The sequence below is a fragment of the Argiope bruennichi genome, chromosome 9 (genome assembly GCF_947563725.1).
Source record: "Argiope bruennichi chromosome 9, qqArgBrue1.1, whole genome shotgun sequence".
NCBI lineage: Eukaryota > Metazoa > Arthropoda > Arachnida > Araneae > Araneidae > Argiope > Argiope bruennichi.
In genome coordinates this window covers 125,915,502-125,933,290 of record NC_079159.1, presented here as the reverse complement: position 1 = coordinate 125,933,290, position 17,789 = coordinate 125,915,502, and the positions used below count along the sequence as shown (strand labels likewise).

At 32.6% G+C, this 17,789-nt stretch overlaps 1 protein-coding gene across 1 annotated transcript; it reads left to right on the top strand.

The window, feature by feature from the left end:
• Positions 1-15,838: 15,838 nt before the first annotated feature.
• LOC129985092 (glutamate receptor ionotropic, kainate 5-like) lies at positions 15,839-17,185 on the top strand. Its single transcript, XM_056095006.1, has one exon. It carries the CDS (start codon positions 15,839-15,841, stop codon positions 17,183-17,185), a length of 1,347 nt encoding a protein of 448 aa, XP_055950981.1.
• Positions 17,186-17,789: the final 604 nt, after the last annotated feature.

The window sequence follows — 17,789 nt, the reverse complement described above, 5'->3', positions numbered from 1 at the left end:
TAATTCCCATTCGATAAGTTAAATAATTCCGAACATACCGTCAGACAATAAGACAATTTCTTGTTGGATTTGACGTTGGAGTTTGGATTCGTTGTTGATTCGTTTGGAGCATAGACAGTAAATGTAAATTCTTCATATTATCCATCTAGCTCTCTTCCTTCTGTTGTTATCGTGTTCACTTAATCGATCAACCTGATAGACAGACTTCCTCTGAGCGAAGTTTGCTCAAAATCTGATAGAAATCTATAAATTTGGTGTAAAGGCCGTATTTCAAATTTCATCCGTCTAGCTCAAAGCAATTTTGAGTTAATTTTTGTCACAGGTAGTCAGACATTTTTTCAAAAATGTGTTTTTCCAACTCAGAGAGGGCTTAACTGCGAAGATATGTGAGAATAGAAATCAAGAGTTTGAATTTTCTTTGACGATTGCAATACTTTCTCTATACTGTGTATACGAGAAAGTAAAAATCGATTGTTTGCCGAATAGTTCTGCTGAAATATTAAAATATATAAAGAGTTTGTATTTCTGCCGAAAATATAAACTCTTTATTGAAAGATTGTAATGTTGGAAAGATTCTGAAAAACATATTTGTTATATGCATGTGAGATTCAATCGAATGTAATGAATGAGTTCAGAAATCAAAATGATTCATTGAATAAATTATTGATATATATAGTCGAAAACAATTACTTTATTTCCGACTGACTATCTCATTGTTCGAAAATTTCTAAAAAAAGTGCAGAAATCCTTTCAGGTTTGATGATTGTAAGTAATAAACATCATAAGTGCCAAAATATCTGAATATCGCATACGTTTGTTCAATCAGCTTGGAGGAAAATTCACATTGATCCCTTAAACTCTAGATCGATTTAATGAAATACCACACACATTTCACATTTATCACCTCCTTATACAGCAAGACACATTTCACATTAAATAGGAAACATTTAAGAGTTCTTTTTTTTGGGGGGGGGTCGTTTACCAATGTCGGTAATCGTATAGCCTTCATTAAAGCTGTAGAGCTATAAAAATATTTTTAAAAACGTTTTTTTTTTTTTTTTTCCATAATGAGAATTTCCATAAAAAGCAAAATTGATCCAATGGGAATGGTCTTCCGAAAACTTTCTCTCATATTCTCTTATAATGGTATTAACCCAAAGAGCGCCTTGCATGCCATTGGCGTACTATAGCTCCGAAATATTAAATTGTGGATGAATTTGGCCTTTTTACTGAATCTATTTTATGGGACGGTTTTCATTTATTTATTTTATTTTTTATTTATTTATTTATTTTTGCTATTAATTTCTAGCACGCGATTAATAGAATCCAAAAATCGGATTTGTGTTTCAAACGCGTTTTTTCCAAACAACTGAAACAAAATTCTTGTTACAGAACTGCAATTGCAATCACAAAATCACATACCAAATTTGACATATTTAAGTCAGTGCGTTTTTGAATGATCGCGTCTACATGCTGCTGAAAGAATAGACCGGCAGACGATCAACACCTCATTGGATTTGAATAAAAATTTCATATGCGTCTACACTATAGATTTTAAATATGTGTACCTAACTTCATTCATCTAGCTCACTAAGTCTTTTACTTATCTTATAAAGTACAAAATTTTCTTTTGTACTTCTATTTGAACAGACAAACAGACTTATTCTGAATGGATTTTGCGGAAAATTTAATAGAAATCTACAAATTTGGTGTAAAGACCGTATACCAAATTTCATTCTTCTAACTGAAACCGTTTTTGAGTTATCTTTGTCACAGTCAGACAAAGGCCGACATTTTTCAAAAAATGTGTTTTTCGAACAAAAGGTCTGAAACGTCAAAATCCCGGATTCAAATTTTTTGACGATTAAAATATTTTCTCTATACTCCGTATACGAGAAAATAAAAACTCGTGGCACAGCATGTTTTAACACCTTAAGGGGTGAGAGTTTCCAAGTAATAAGGCCCGAGGATAAAATCAGCAGTAAATCCACATCATGGAGTCACGTAATAAGAATGCGGTGGTTGTTGGTGCAGGAACATTAGGAGGTGAAGGACCTCCTGTAAGACAATTTTGATTATTCGCAGCTCCATCTAAAGAAACGTACGCCTCATCTCACCTCGCCAGCATTACTTTGCTAAGACCAGGCGTCATCAACTTCCATTCTCGCAAAAATCAGCAAGCAGATTCACAGCATATTTGGAGGTCGACTTCTGCATATCTTTTGAGGCATATTTAGAGATCCGATTTCTTCGACAGTTTCATTCGCAACTGATTCCCCACCCCACCTCTTCCTGACACCACACCCAAGTTTCTAGTCTCTTAAAATTTCATAATCTTCTTCTTCAAACCATTCTCCGTTATGCTTTAAACGGCGATATTCACGCATGCAGCTAAGCTATTTCTGCCGTTTTTATAAAACTGTTTTACCAATAAAGTTCTTCTGCATTAGCAACCATCATTACTAAAATGGCATCATTCATGCAGAAGAAAGCATTCTGTGTTTTGGAATATACCAAAAAATTCTCGTTATCATCTTGTAATAATATTTTTACTCGGTATTTGGTAAAAAAAAAAAAAAAAAAAAAAAAGTCACCGAATCGTCACAACATCGGACATTGGGTGAAGCAATTTCAGGACACGAGATACTTATATAAGAAAACCAGATCAGAACTCAAAACCAAAGTGGTTGAAAAATTTCGGGAAATATTTTCACGCAGTCTCGAAAAACCAACGCGTCGTGCGAGTGCAAAATTGAATATGCTCACACAATGGGGAGACGTGTTTTATAGAAAGATGGTGTTAGAGAAATGAATAAACGTAGAATTATAGTTCAGAGTTCTAATGGAGCTGCCATCGATCCGAGCTGGGTGCTTTGACCAAATAAAACTAAAACGTCTTTAAGACATGAAAATTTATTGAGAATGGAAAACACAAACATAGAGTACACTAAAATGTCCCTACTCACACCGAAATCTCAAGTTCTTTTACTTTCATAAGTCAGCTGAGAGGCCGATGTCACCACATCACCACCTGTCGACAATTACATTTCGATTCTCTTCACAACACATGGCGTGTATTAACTGAAGAGATGGACTCAGTAACAGGAGATATCAAAAGTGTGACAAGAATTGGAATATTACCTAGATGTTTTGTTGTGTCTCGCATAGAACACCTATAAAAATTAATTTGGATAGTAACAGTTTCGGGGCAAATTTAATTTATTAAAATAAATTAATTACGACATTCTTGGGATTGCTTTATTTTCACCCCATTCAGTATGAATCAAAAGGTTTTTTTCATATTAAGATTCTGAGGTTAAAATGGCATGGGGGAGGGGGGTGAGAACGTTCTAGTTAATGGGAAAAAATACTTAAATTTTATAGGAATACGAATAATCTTAATTATGTAAAATCCTAGGTATAATTTTACGAAGTGGGAAATGATATATACATCAACATTTGCATATGAATATAATTTCGCAATAATTAACTGTGCTTTGAGAACGATTATGAATATTTCCCTCATTTAATGGCGACATTTATAATGTTTTGCTGTTGCTGTTTAAATTATTTGTTAATTTATATTATATAAACCAATTTTTCAAACAATAGTTCTCTGTTAGAAATTGCTGTTTGATATCTATCTTTAAAATAAATTTCCATTTTCTAATTTTAAAATTTCTTCTTAAGTTGTTTATTTTATTTTACTACTGTGGGAACTGCTGACAGATCTCGTATCCTGTATGGCGCCATGCTGCGTCATTAATCACGTGACGCTTTCTCGCCATTATAGGCAGATGAGAGTTGGGTAGTGAGTCTGTAGGACGTACACGCTCATGTATCTTTATGTGTTCTATGTTAGTAATGTTTTGTCCTTTAATTATAATAAATATATTTTCATATTAATGCTGGTCGTTGCCTTTCCCCACATTTTGGGGGGATTGGTCTTTCTCGTGAATACCCCTAGCAAATCCCACCAAATTGCTGAAAAAGTTGTGGACGTTAGTACAATTTAAGACGTTAAATTGATTCTAGAAATTTTGATAAGAGTGGATTTTTGCTATGTATGATTAACTGGACTGATGAATGGACGTTAGTGCTTGTTTTTCACGGATGTGATTCAAGTGAAAACTTTCAAGATTCAATTATTTCGTGTTATTGTGCAACTGTGCTGACATACACTGGCCGCGTTAAAAAAGGGACATCATCCTGTTCGACATTACTAAATTTAAGAAAAAATAGAATTATATAGAAATTGAATCATTTAGGAGTGAATAGTTCGACTGCTCCCAACCAGGTAGGCGCAATTTTTTCCCCTCTAATTAAATGCGATTCTTAATAAGTTTGTAATTTATAGTGCGTTACTTTATTTCATTCTCCCTTTAAATTTTAATCCGGATTGAATGTATATTAATTCCGTTTTAATTAATTACAATGTCTTTAAAACAAGGCGATATTCAATTAATCTCCAACTCCCTTAAATATGCTAAAACTAATTCAATCAAATTGCTTAACATTGCGTTAGGTTACAGTAATTTTGACCATTCTTCCCGAAAAAGAATGAGAAATTTTGAAAGATTTGAAAATTTAGATGTAGAAAAACATAAACAAGAATTGCTGAAGAATTTTTCTTTATCTGATTTTATCTCAGTTTCTAATTTATTACATTTAGAAGTAAACGAAAGTAACAAAGATGATTTGTGTGAAAATATTTTTAAAGCCCTAACAAATTTAAATGAATTTCAGAACTCGCTAGATACTTGTTTTTTATCGGTAAGAGAAGAAAAACCTTTGTCTCCTCAACAGATTTCTCAAACCGAAAGTTCATCTAGTAATGCCGATAATAATTCTTTCTTCCCCATCCCCGTAACTTCAGACGAAACATTCATAAATAAAAGTCAAGCAGTAATTACTGGTGCCAAAAGGGAATCACTCAAAAATGATCCCTCAATTAACCAAACGATGAATGAAATAAACCTTCAGTTTTGTTTTTTATGACGCGATCTCTGTGGCAGTTGCTATTAACTATTCTGTTAAAAGTTTTTTTTATGATGTTGAAGATAATTTTTCGCTTTTTCCTTCTTTAAGCGAACAACAAAAATGAATCTTTGCAAAGAGGGTAGTTTCCGGTGCAGCTAAATCTTTCTTTTTCCCTCAAAGAAATCTAAATTCCTATCATGCTTTTAAAAGTGCATTAATTAATGAATTTTCCGATAAAGTAACTTCTATTGAAGTACATAAATAACTAGAAAGACGTAAAATGTGCTCGAATGAAACTTTTGTGCAGTATTTTATTGCCATGCTTGAAATTGCGGATCAGTCTGAAACCCTTATTGATGAATGCTCTGTTATTCAATACACAATAAATGGAATACAGGGTTCCCCTTCCGATAAAATTATTCTTTATGGTGCAAAATGTTATTCTGAGTTTAAAGAAAAATTACAAATTTTCGAAACTATCGTAAGTGCAATGAACGCAAATAATTCAAAGATGTCGTATTCTAGATATAATGACGGCCAAAGACGTGGTACAATATATAAAATTCATGTCCAGCTAAGAGAATCAAAATCGAATCTTAGTAATCCGACTAACAGTAAGAGGCGTTGTTTTAAATGTAACGGTTTTGGACATATCTCAAAGTCTTGTCCTAATCGTTCTCGTGGTCCTAAATGTCTTTCTTGTAATCTTTTCGGACATAAATCTTCCGACATCACCATACTACTCGGAATGACAGTCTACCCTACATGATCAACACTGTACATTTAATGCATTCTCCGTCGAATATGGATAAAGAGGTTGTTATTTTTAATAATACACTTTTCGGATTAGTCGAAACTGGTAGTTATTCAATTCTTCTCAAATATTCTGCATGGATTAAACTAGGATAGCCGCCGTTGACGAATAACAAGGCAACACTAACTGGATTCGGTTTCTCACGAACTAAAATAATAGGTTTCTTTGAATCTGAAATTATTATTGATAAACAAAGTTTTCCTGTTTTTATTTCTGTGGTACCTAATAATTGTACTACTTATGATCTAATAATAGGTTGCGACGTAATAAATCAGGCAAATTTGACAATTAAACCTGACGGTATTGTATTTTCCAAAATTTCTAAATCTGATGATCCTTTTGAAACTGACAGTTTTATAATGACCATTTCTACCGATACTCTTACATTTGATATAGGTCCGAATATTTCTAAACAAACTCGCAATGAGGTTGAACAGATTTTGTTAGCCTATAAACCTAACAAAACTAAAACTGCGAACACCGAACTTGATATTACGCTTACTGACGATGAGCCAATTTTCCACACTTCTCGCCGTTTACCCTTTGCCGAACGTGATATAGTAAATGCGCAGATAGACGAATGGTTAAAAAATTGAATTATAGAACCATGTTCTTCACCTTATGCTAGTCAAGTTGTAGTTCGTAAGAAAGATGGGAAACAGATTCTGTACAGATTATGGAAAATTAAATAGTAAATTAGATAAAGATCATTATCCACTACCGTTAATTGATGACATTTTAGATCATCTTCAAAATGAGAAAATTTTCAGTATTGTCGATTTGCGTAACGGATTTTTTCATGTGTCGGTAAAAGAAAAAAGTCGTTACACCAGTTTCGTCACAAATACAGGTCAGTTTCAGTTCCGATATATACCATTCGGTTTAAATTCAATATCCTCCTGTCTTTATGCGATACATAAATGTCGGTTTTTGTGATCTTATTGCAAAAGGCATTGTCCTTCCGTATATGGATGATATCGTCATTCCCGCGAATAATGAATCTGAGGCACTCGAACGCCTTGACACAGTTCTAACTATAGTTCGCGATTATGGACTAGGCATAAACTTTAAAAAATGTCAACTTTTGTATAGTCAGATTGAATTTTTGGGTCACGTAGTAGAACACGGCAAATTGTTTCCTTCTTTCTCCAAATCTTAATTACCCTGAGTTAAAAAATGTAAAAGACGTACAACGTTTTCTAGGTCTTACGGGATACTTTAGAAAATTTATCCCCTCATAATCTACTATAGGAAAACCACTTAGTGATCTGCTTCTTAAGGACATTCTATTTCAAATTCAGCAAAAAATGCATTTTTAAGCTTAAAACAGTTACTTTCTGAAAAACCCGCTTTAACTATTTTTAATCAAGGAAGTCCCATTGAAATTCATACAGACGCATCAATTGATGGCTTGGGGGTAGTCCTACTACAAAAATCCAAAGAAGATAACAAATTCCATCCAGTGTATTATATGTCCAAGAGAACGTCTGACAACGAAAGAAAATACACCAGTTATAAACTGGAGGTACTCGCCATGGTAGAAGCTCTTAAAAAATTCCGAATTTACATCCTCGGATCACACTTTAAAATTATCACTGACTGTAATGCATTCGTCAAAACGTTAAATAAAAAAGAAATGAATTCCCGCATTTCGCGATGGGCATTATACCTTCAGGATTTTAACTACGAAATAGAGCATCGAACCGGTTCAAAGATGACTCATGTCGACGCTCTTAGCCTAAGCCCATCCTGCATGATCATTCAAGACTGTGACAGTTTTCAAATTTTGAAAGCTCAACAAACAGACGAGCATATTATAATTATAAAAGCATTACTTCAAAATGCACCTTACGAGAAGTACATAGTCAAGAAAAACACTTTATATAAAAACATAGATGGAATCGATTTACTTGTCGTGACGGAATCGATTTACTTGTCGTACCTGATGATATGCAGACCAACATCATTAAATCATGTCATGAACGAGGCCATTTTACAGTAAAACGTGTGCAGAAACTGTTAAACAAAGAATTCTTTATTCCGAACTAGAAACAGAAAATTGATCTGTGTATACGCAACTGTGTAATATGCATTCTAAATAACAGAAAACGTGGCAAATTAGATGGCACTTTGCATCCACTTGACAAGGATGACATTCCCTTTCATACATACCATATTGATCATTTGGGTCCTCTTCCCAGCACTTCTAAGAAATATAAGCATATTCTGGCAATCATCGATTCCTTTACGAAGTTTGTTGGCTTTACCCGACCAAGTCCACCGACACCGCTGAAATTTTCAATAAGCTCGAATGCCAAAAGTCAGTTTTCGGCAATCCTTCAAGGATTATTATGGACAGAGGTACCGCTTTCACATCCATGTCATTCAAAGAATATTGTGAGCATCAACAAATCATCCACATTACTATTACAGCTGGACTTCCTAGATCAAATGGTCAGATAGAAAGACTTAATTCTACTATCATAGCTGTACTCTCCAAGCTATCCATAGAAAACCCTGAAAAATGGTATAGCCATGTTGTTGCCGTTCAGCAAATTATTAATTCTACATTTCAACGAAGTATCAATTCTACTCCATTCGAAATTCTGTTTGGAACTAAAATGAAATCTAAGCATGATATAAAAATCCTGGAAATCGTCAACGAAGAGATCCAATCTGCATTTCTCCAACAGCGTGATGAACTCCGTAAAGACGCAAAACAACAAACCCTCAAAATCCAAAAAGAAAATTGCCATACTTACAATCCGCGTCGCAAACATGCTCAAAAATTTCAATTGAAGGATCTCGTCGCAATCAAGCGTACTCAATTTGGCCTTGGTCTCAAATTAAAACAAAAATTTCTCGGACCATATAAAGTGATCAAAATTAAAGCAAACGACACATACGATGTTGAAAAGTGTGAATTCTTCGCTGGACCATCAAAAACTTCAACTTGTGCAGAATATATGAAACCATGGATCAGCAATATAGAACATTTCACTTAAATTGTTTTTAAAAAGAAAAAACCGAACACTACTTAAAGAAAAAGACAACTGTTTTCCTTTTTTTGTGTGTATGTGTATTTGGGCGATAGAAGACTAATTTTTTTTTCTCTACTTATTTTGTATATATTCAACACTAATATTACTTTTATTTTTAGTTAGTTATTCGATATTTCCAAGTGCACGCTATTGTATTGCTATATACTTATGCTGTCACGGATGGTATGACTATTTTGTTTGTTTTATTTTGTAAATGTTTCAACTTTACATCTTATTATTTTTTCTGCATTTATTGTTTGTTTTATAATATGTTTACTTCAATGTACTATATACCATAAGGCGAGGTCGCCTATCCTGTCATGATGGCCGATGTGGGAACTGCTGGCAGATCTCGTATCTTATATGGCGCCATGTTGGCCATGTTGCGTCATTAATCACGTGATGCTTTCCCGCCATTATAGGTAGACGAGAGTTGAGTAATGAGTCTGTAGGATGTACAGATCACGCTCATGTATCTTTATGTGTTCTATGTTAGTAATGTTTAGTTCCTTTAATTATAATAAATATATTTTCATATTCATGCTGATCGTTGCCTTTCCCCACACTACAAATCATCTAATCTAAGAAATGTTTTATGGAATAGCATTTATCTGAAATTTTTCTTTAATTTTGAGGTCATCTAATACGTACTAGCAACTTTTATATTTCTGTCTTTAAATATTAAAACTTATTTGCTCGACATTATACCTGTCTTTATTTCAGTTATATCTCAGGTGCATAACTTGATTATAATGGTTTCCTTCAGAAAGTATTTATAACTATGAAATTTCAATAAACAGTAGAACCATGCTATTTCATAGTTGTTTATATTCTTTATTTATTATGTGAAGGAACCTCCTTACTACAGCAAAATCACCTGATGTCATGTTCGCATGAAAAACAAGACGTTTCATTCCTTTAACACACTTCATGTTTTAACTCTGTTCTATAATATTTTTCTTTTTCGTCATGTAAAATTTGCATTTTATTCCAATGTTTAAAAAATGACGTGACACATTTTACTTATTGTATTTGAGTCCATTTTGCAGCTTGCATTGGATGGGAATTTGCAAAAAAAAAAAAAGCCTTAACGCACAATGTTGTAATTAATAGGTTGTATCTCTCGAGATTTTAAAGGGTTTTGTTAATAGATTGCACAAATAAATGATGAAATAAAAAATATATTGCACCAAAGAATTGCATATATATTGCATGAAAGGAAGTTTCTTTTCTTCGACTATAGAGGAAAGCGGGCATTTAAACATTTGAGGAAATAATGAAAATAGTTTAAATTTCATTACAGTAATAGTTTGTTCTTTCAAATTATGAATAAAATATTTTTTGATAACAATCTAAAAATCAGTAACAGGCAACTCATGGGTACCAATCAAAAGACAGTTTTTTTTTTTTTTTTTTTTAAGATGGTATAAAAATTATTGTATAGAAAATAAAGAAAAGGTTGAGGAAGTCAAAATTCCGCTTTATTTTTAATTCATTAAAATGTTGAAAATTTTCCTTAAAGAAATCGTTTCCAAAGTATATTTGTGTGAAATTTCATAGCGATACATCAAATAATCTGCCCCGAAGTTCACAAGCAGGCACACATTTTCTTTTTATTATTAGTAGAGGTTGATAGTAAGTTTGCGAAATCATATCACGAATCAAAATTGCTGAAAAAAAAACCGGTGGTTTGAATTCTGCTCGCAATAACAATTCATACTTCATATCTGAGAAATCGTTAAAATCATTGCTAAATACTGATAAGCGCTAGACATTTTTTAAAAAACTTTCCTTTTCAGAACTCGATTTTGAAAGTTTTAAATGAACAAATGCTGTGAATGGTTTCGTTTGGGCAAACGAAATCACACCATTTATTGCACATATTAATATGTATATCAAAATTTTCAGAAATGGCCCCAACCAGTTAATAAAGTAACGAGAATGCTTCCAGTTAAATAGAAATGTTGAATGGTATAGAGCAATTATCTGAAACGAGAATATTTATTCAAAATTCAAAAAAAAATGATAGTTTTTTATTCAAACAATCCGTTAATAATTGCATTATTTACTCTCCTGAATGCAAAATGGCAAGGTGTTAATTTTGTTACTTAGCACGTTGTCTTAGTTACTTCCCTAACTGACGTGCATGAAGTCCATTCTTAAAATTTTAATTGCTTATACTTCCTTCTGTGCTTGAAAAACTGTTTGATGTTGATTTAAAATTTTAATCAAAATAAAATAACCTCGAAAGACCATACTTATTATTGATGAAGTTGTGGTATTTAAGAGTGTCGATTCGCTAACCAATGCATCTTGTTTAGAAGTGGATGGCAATGCCTTTTGTTCTTTCCTCTGCTTATGCCAATTGCACCGTCCAAGTTATCTCACATTTTGTGGTGTTCCAAAAATTTTAATTTACAAAATTTTTCTTTCAGGTAAGTAGATCATCATTGTTTAATTTGTTGTTAAATGTTTAAAAAAGTGTTTAATTGTTGTTAAATGTTAAGTAAAATGTAAAAATGTACTTAATAAAAATGTGTAAATAATCAAAAGTATAGAAGAATTTTGTAAGTGTTTCCAAGAAGATTATTGATATATACCAGTAGGGATATTTACATAATGAGCTGAGAATATAAAAAAAATCGAAATAAAGGCTACAGCATATAAAAAAAATGTAAAATAATACAGAAATGTCCCACAAAAAGTACCAAATACTTGATGTTATTCGGAGACATGAATTTTAAATAAGAAAGTATATTTAAAACTCATTGGGGAAGGTGTTGAATAAAATACTAATTTTTATATTGAACATATATTTTTGTTTTGTTGTTGTTAAGGCTTTATTAAATATTTTATGCAATAAAAAGTATTCGGAGCCTTTTATATTTGCCCTTTTTTTTCATATTTCTCTAGAAAGGAAAAATTAATTGTATTTGAATTTCGACCGTGTAAGAAATATATACTTCAATTTATGTCTTACCTTAAAGATTTGGACACATGACCATTTAGGGGACTATCCAGAATTTTTTCAAGAAAAGAATTTTTTTCCCTTCCGTTTTACAGTTAGGTTATACTGATTTGAATCGTTCAGCAATAATTTCATGTGTTGTGGACAATATTAATAAGCATTTTTGTAAAAATAATATACATATTTGAAAAAAAGATAAAGGTTTTTCTTAAAAAAATTCAAAAGTTCCTGCAATTTCTTTATTTATAAAAAGACAGAATTTTTAATCAAAGTCTATAAATCTAAAAAAGTATGTGGCAAAGTATCTCTGAAGTATTATATTAAAATTCGAAATGAATTTTAAAAATATTAGAGGAGTATAGTAAATACTTCTGGAGCATGCGAGAAATATAGCGTATTTTTTCTTCCAAAACTTCATACCCGGATATATAAGGCAGCATGTAAAAATTCCTGTTGAATACTTTTAAGATTCAGAAAGATCCGACATGTCCATGAGCTGAATGAGCTTTTAGCTCTCGAAGATAAGCTAAAAGACAAAGGATTTTCTATAAACTGATATTCTTTAAATTTGACTCTTCAAATACTTATATTGAATTCTATAAGAGAGTAGAGTATTAAGTATCTTTCAAAACTTCTAAATTAAATACTTGCCTACTTTACTGCAATTTATGTTATCATAAATTTAAAAAAATCCCTATATTATTCATTATTATTTGGACATATATTAAGTGAGCTGAATTGCTGTACGATTAAAAGCTTCCAGGTACCTTTATATTTTGGATACTTTTCTGATGATTAATATCTATCAGGAAGGATATCCATTAGGTTCTGAAATGCTTCTTCTGGAATTTTCCTGCGATTCTTCTAAAAGAAAGCTAGTAAATTCTGTCACTAATGCATGTCGTTGTGGTCAGCGTTTCAAGTCACTTCACATCGGGTCTCTGGAACTAAGATTCAGAATCTTAGCAGGTCATTCTGGTTTTTCAAGATCCATGTCCATGAACCACCAGTGTAAATTCGTCCTTCTTGAATAACAGCAGGAATATCTTATTACCTTAAAAATTGCGTTAATCAATTTGTACCTGTAAAGTTTTGCTTCCTAACATTTTTGCATCGTTTCGTATTAATAACTGTAAGATCATAAGTGAACAGTGTTAAATATCCATTGTTAATAGTCTGAATCTAGTTTCTTTAACTGATCTTCTGCCATTTTTCCTAGTATTATTTGTGAATTTTAACTGAATTTTTTGTGACTAAATTCTAAAATTCAAGGTAAGCTTCTACAAAAGTTTTATATTTTAGAATGCTTTGTGTAATAAAAAGCATAATTTATGGAAATGTTAAATTTTAAAAAAAATTATAACTTTTGTCTAAAATTAGGATTATTTCGATGCCAAATTTAACACGAATTTCTATCGTATTCTCCTACAGAAATATTGTTTCATATATCAAAATAATTTTGTAACTTACGATTAAAATATCATTTTCCTTTGCAGCCTTTATTCTGCCTCCATGTTACCATTCATGATATCTCCTAGTCGTTATCAATAAATTAGATATATTTCTTATATTTTTTGACTATATAACATGCGTTAACGGCCAATTTTTTGACTATAAATTTAGCTATGATTTTTTTTTTCGAATCTATATTTATAATCGAAATTATTCGATTAATTTTAAGCACTTCCGTCGTAAATCAAAATGTATCAGTAACAATATGCACACAGTTTTTCAAATGCTGGTTAATCCGACAAGCAAATGCTAGCATATTTTTTTCGCTAATTTTATGTAACGAATCTTGACTGCTGATTCCCGAGTGAACTTTAAAGGTAGATGTTCATTTATTTTTAGTAAATAAATATCAGTTTAAAAGAAATCTATAAATAATCGAAGGAATCTCCAATTCGATTTTTCTTTTCATTTTCAATTAATGCAAATGAGCAGTTTGCTGAAAACAACTATTTTTTGAGATATTTCGTCTGCTGTTTTGCCAATCGTCCCTTAAAATATATTCGCATAACTGGAATTTTTTACTTTCTCGAGTATGAAGGATAGAGAAAGTATTGTAATAGTCAAAATTCCAACTCGAGATTTCGACGAATCCGCCTATTTTGCACTTTCCTGACAGACGGATATACAGACAGAATGGCATTATGTCTGTCTGCCTGCATGTGAACTCCAAAATGCTTTGAGTAAAGAGACGAAATTTGGCATATGGTCTTTACGCGAAATTTGTAAATTTCTATCAAATTTTAAGAACACTGTCTGTCCGGCTCTTCGAATATAAGTTAATACTATAGCTTCTAAATAAAGAGAGCTAGATGGATAAAATTTGCTACCGAGATTTAACACCTATAGAGTAGACACCAATCAGATTTTGAGCTAAATCCAATAAACGCTTGACTTTCTGTCGTTCTGTGTATTCAGAAACATGTAAACGCGATAGCTTAAAAACTTAATGACTTAAATATTTCGTAATCATTGTACGCCATTGCCATGCAAGGCGTTCTCTTGGATAACACCTTTATTAGGGAATATGCGAGAACATTTTCGGAAGACCACTCGCGCTGATTTCTTGACTAATTTCATGAATATGCGTTTGATTTTTATTTAGTCAAAATAGTTCGTGTCTCTGTCTGTCACCTAGGAGTGGCACACATGCATTTCCTATGAGACGACACTATTAAAAGTTATTTCATTCATCCGTGGAGGTCCTTGCCATTCTTAGAGATTTGACTTTCGAAACACAGCAGAGTTTTATGAAATAAGAAATTATTCGAAAAGAGAGACGAATGATTCCGGCTGAAAGAGAGCCTTACTACATATGCAGAGTATGAGAAATCAGACATCAGTATCCGAAGGGCCTCATGGTCAGCTACGTATCCGAACTAAAGGTATCCAAAAGTAGCCTATTCTGAGAGAACCACCCGTCATTCACATCAAGTAGCACTGAAGCGAAAAACACAGGAGGTTCCTCTGCAAATTAATGGTATTTAATGTGAGTGAAGAAAAGCTTGCCATACCTTCAGTAATTTAGCGGGGATACTGCTTCAGATAATTTCAACATAATTTGCCTTCGTATTTTCTGGTATGAGCGCTAAGCAGGGCAGGAAGGAATTTTATATTTTATTGCAAACTTTTTAACGTGAAGCAGAACAATCATTATCACAATCTAAAGATTTTCAACTAATATCTCATTATTGTTTTCGGCAAATCTGACTTTAAAAAAATCCTCCAAACTTAAAAATAATGCTATATTTCTGGTGATGCAAGTATAAAAATGCTAGTCAGTAGTCCTAGTAATGTATAACCAACGTTTCTATAGCTTTCATCTGCCATTAAAGCTATATTTAAAAGCATTCATTAAGACTTTGATATTGAGAAATTGTAAAAAAAATACATTGGATTATAAATAACAGCTTATTAAGTAGATGAAAGCATAAGTTAGTTATTACTTCCGTACAGGAATAATAGAAGTTATCTGGAGAACAATTAAGAAAATGTTTCAAAGTAACATCGTTCGAATTAATAAAACTAAAATAAAAATATGGAAATATGGAAATATGTATGAAATAAAATATACATATTAAATTTCATTCATTTAATTTTTCCACCTGGTAATTTAGGCTGTATTTGGAAGTTTCAATAAAGAGATAATTTCATTTTTGTAGCAAACGAAATCCATCATATATCTACAGAACAGATTACACTGATGCTTCATTATCAAAATAAAAAGGTGAATAAGAAAAAATACTTTTTAGAATTTTATCTTATTGCACTACCAAAAAAGATTTAACTTTCTCCATCTTGTAAATAATTCTGGGTATTGTGGACTCAAGTTCATCGAATTTGATTCACTTGTCTTTGATTGTCTGTATCGCACTTGAAAGCATTCATCTTTAATAGTTTTAAAACTGATTTTCTTAGATGAGCTGTTATTTAGAAATTATCCTATATTTTTAATCCAATTATTTCGTAATATTTTTATTTTTATTTATAATATCCTAAAATGGGGCTTTTCTTCCTTCGTAGTGAATGCTTGAGCCTTTGAAAGAAAGAAGCAAGTTGAATCATTCCTTGATAGTAGTGTGGGAACGCACTTTGCTTAATTATTACAATTGGCTGCTGAACTTCGAAATTCCTCTAAGAAGCCTAACAAGCAAGAAGTCCTCCAGCATGCAGTTTCCAAATCACCTAAAAGTAGGTATGATATTCTCAAATACATTTTATAATGAGAGCAGAGGAAACGAAACTGCCTACACGGGCATCGATGTGCAATTGCTGAAGCTTCTAGCTGAGAAACTGAATTTTCAGTATACGATACACATCGTGAAAGATGGATACGGAAAAGTAAACGAAAATGGCTCTTGGATTGGATTGGCTGGTGCGCTTGGTAGAGGAGAACTCGATATATCAACGGTGTACTGCCCTTTGCTGGAGGAAAGGACGCAGGTCATCGACTACAGTATGCCTTATTACACGGTCGAGAGGACATTCGCCACTGCCATACCAAAGCCACTGCCCAGATATTATGTACTAGTGATGCCTTTCCAAGTACAGGTCTGGGTTGCCTTCCTTGTTTCTGTTCTACTCGTACCCAACGTACTTCAGCAAGCCTTGTTCCGAAAGCAGTCTTTGGTGGGGTACTTCATCAACCTGATAAGTTGCAAGAAAATGCCGGATAAGATAGAGAATTCACTTTCCTTCCGAATTTTCAATGGCTCGTGGCTCTTATCGGACACAATCATGAGGTTCACCTACACAACAGTCATTTTGTCCTTTCTGACCGTTACTCCGAGGCCGACAGGCGTGAGAAATGTCCACGACTTAGCTGTTGCCATTGAAAAAGGTAATTTCAAATACATCGAACTCAAAGGCAGTGCCAATGCCGAATTCATGATCCAAAATGATTCCCCTGATATTCGGAAAATAGGTCTGGCGGTGATTCGCAACAACTGGTTCGAAGTGCTCGATTTCGGACAAGAGATCGAAGACAATAAGGCAATTTTCGGTTCACGTCTGCTGTTCACCATTTTGCACGGCAAGCCACCGTTTGCAAAAGTTTCCGTTGCGGAAGATGGTTTTGGAATATGGAGCACCGGAGTCATGGTGAAGAAAAATTTTTGTTGCATGCAAAGACTCGATACTATGATACTCAGAATCAATAGCGCAGGCCTTTATCAAAAGTTCATAGATGACGAATCGTTTAAACGCCAGTTTTACGCAAATACGAATCGGCCGTTCGATGATGGTGTGAAAAAGCTTGGCCTGGATTCGTTTTCAGGAATTTTCTTTTTGCTCATCATCCTTCACGTTGCTTCTCTCATCATATTTACCATGGAACGGTTCTACTACCAGCGGAAGAAAAGGGCGATGAGATGAATGACTTTTTCTTCTTGCCGAAATGCACTTTTCCTTGATCATTTATGAACATAACTTGCTGTTGTCGTATTGCATTTTAAAAATATCTTGATTTCAATTTGAGTCTTGAAACGTTATTACATTTTAAGAATTCGTGATTGAATTAATATTATTTAGTTCTACTCGTGAACTGATTTATTCAATATGGCCTTAAAAAATGCATAATTAATCTTTTATATTAGGAAAATTTAGCAAAGAAAAATTAATTGCACGTCTGCTGAAAAATAAATAGAGTTATCAACTAGAGACGGATATCTCCACATCTTAGTGATGCTGTAAAATTCTACCTGCAAAGCTTCATATTTAATTTATAATAAATTTATTGTGAAATGGCAATACAATTTTTACATCATTGTTACGTTTATTTTAGAAATGCATGAATATAATATATGCCTTCAATATTTCGAAAAATAGTTTAAGGTATCCGACTAGGTTAGAAGGGTTTTTTTTAAAAAATATTTTAATGTTTATATAATGTTTTTTTTATTAATATGATGATAAAATGATGAATAAAAGTGAAATTATTCAAATATATATGCAGACTCTAAAGAAAAAAAAACTTATT

Bases quoted from the DNA above. Each gene is read 5' to 3' on its own strand.
- LOC129985092 (XM_056095006.1), top strand. From the start codon at position 15,839: ATGCTTGAGCCTTTGAAAGAAAGAAGCAAGTTGAATCATTCCTTGATA.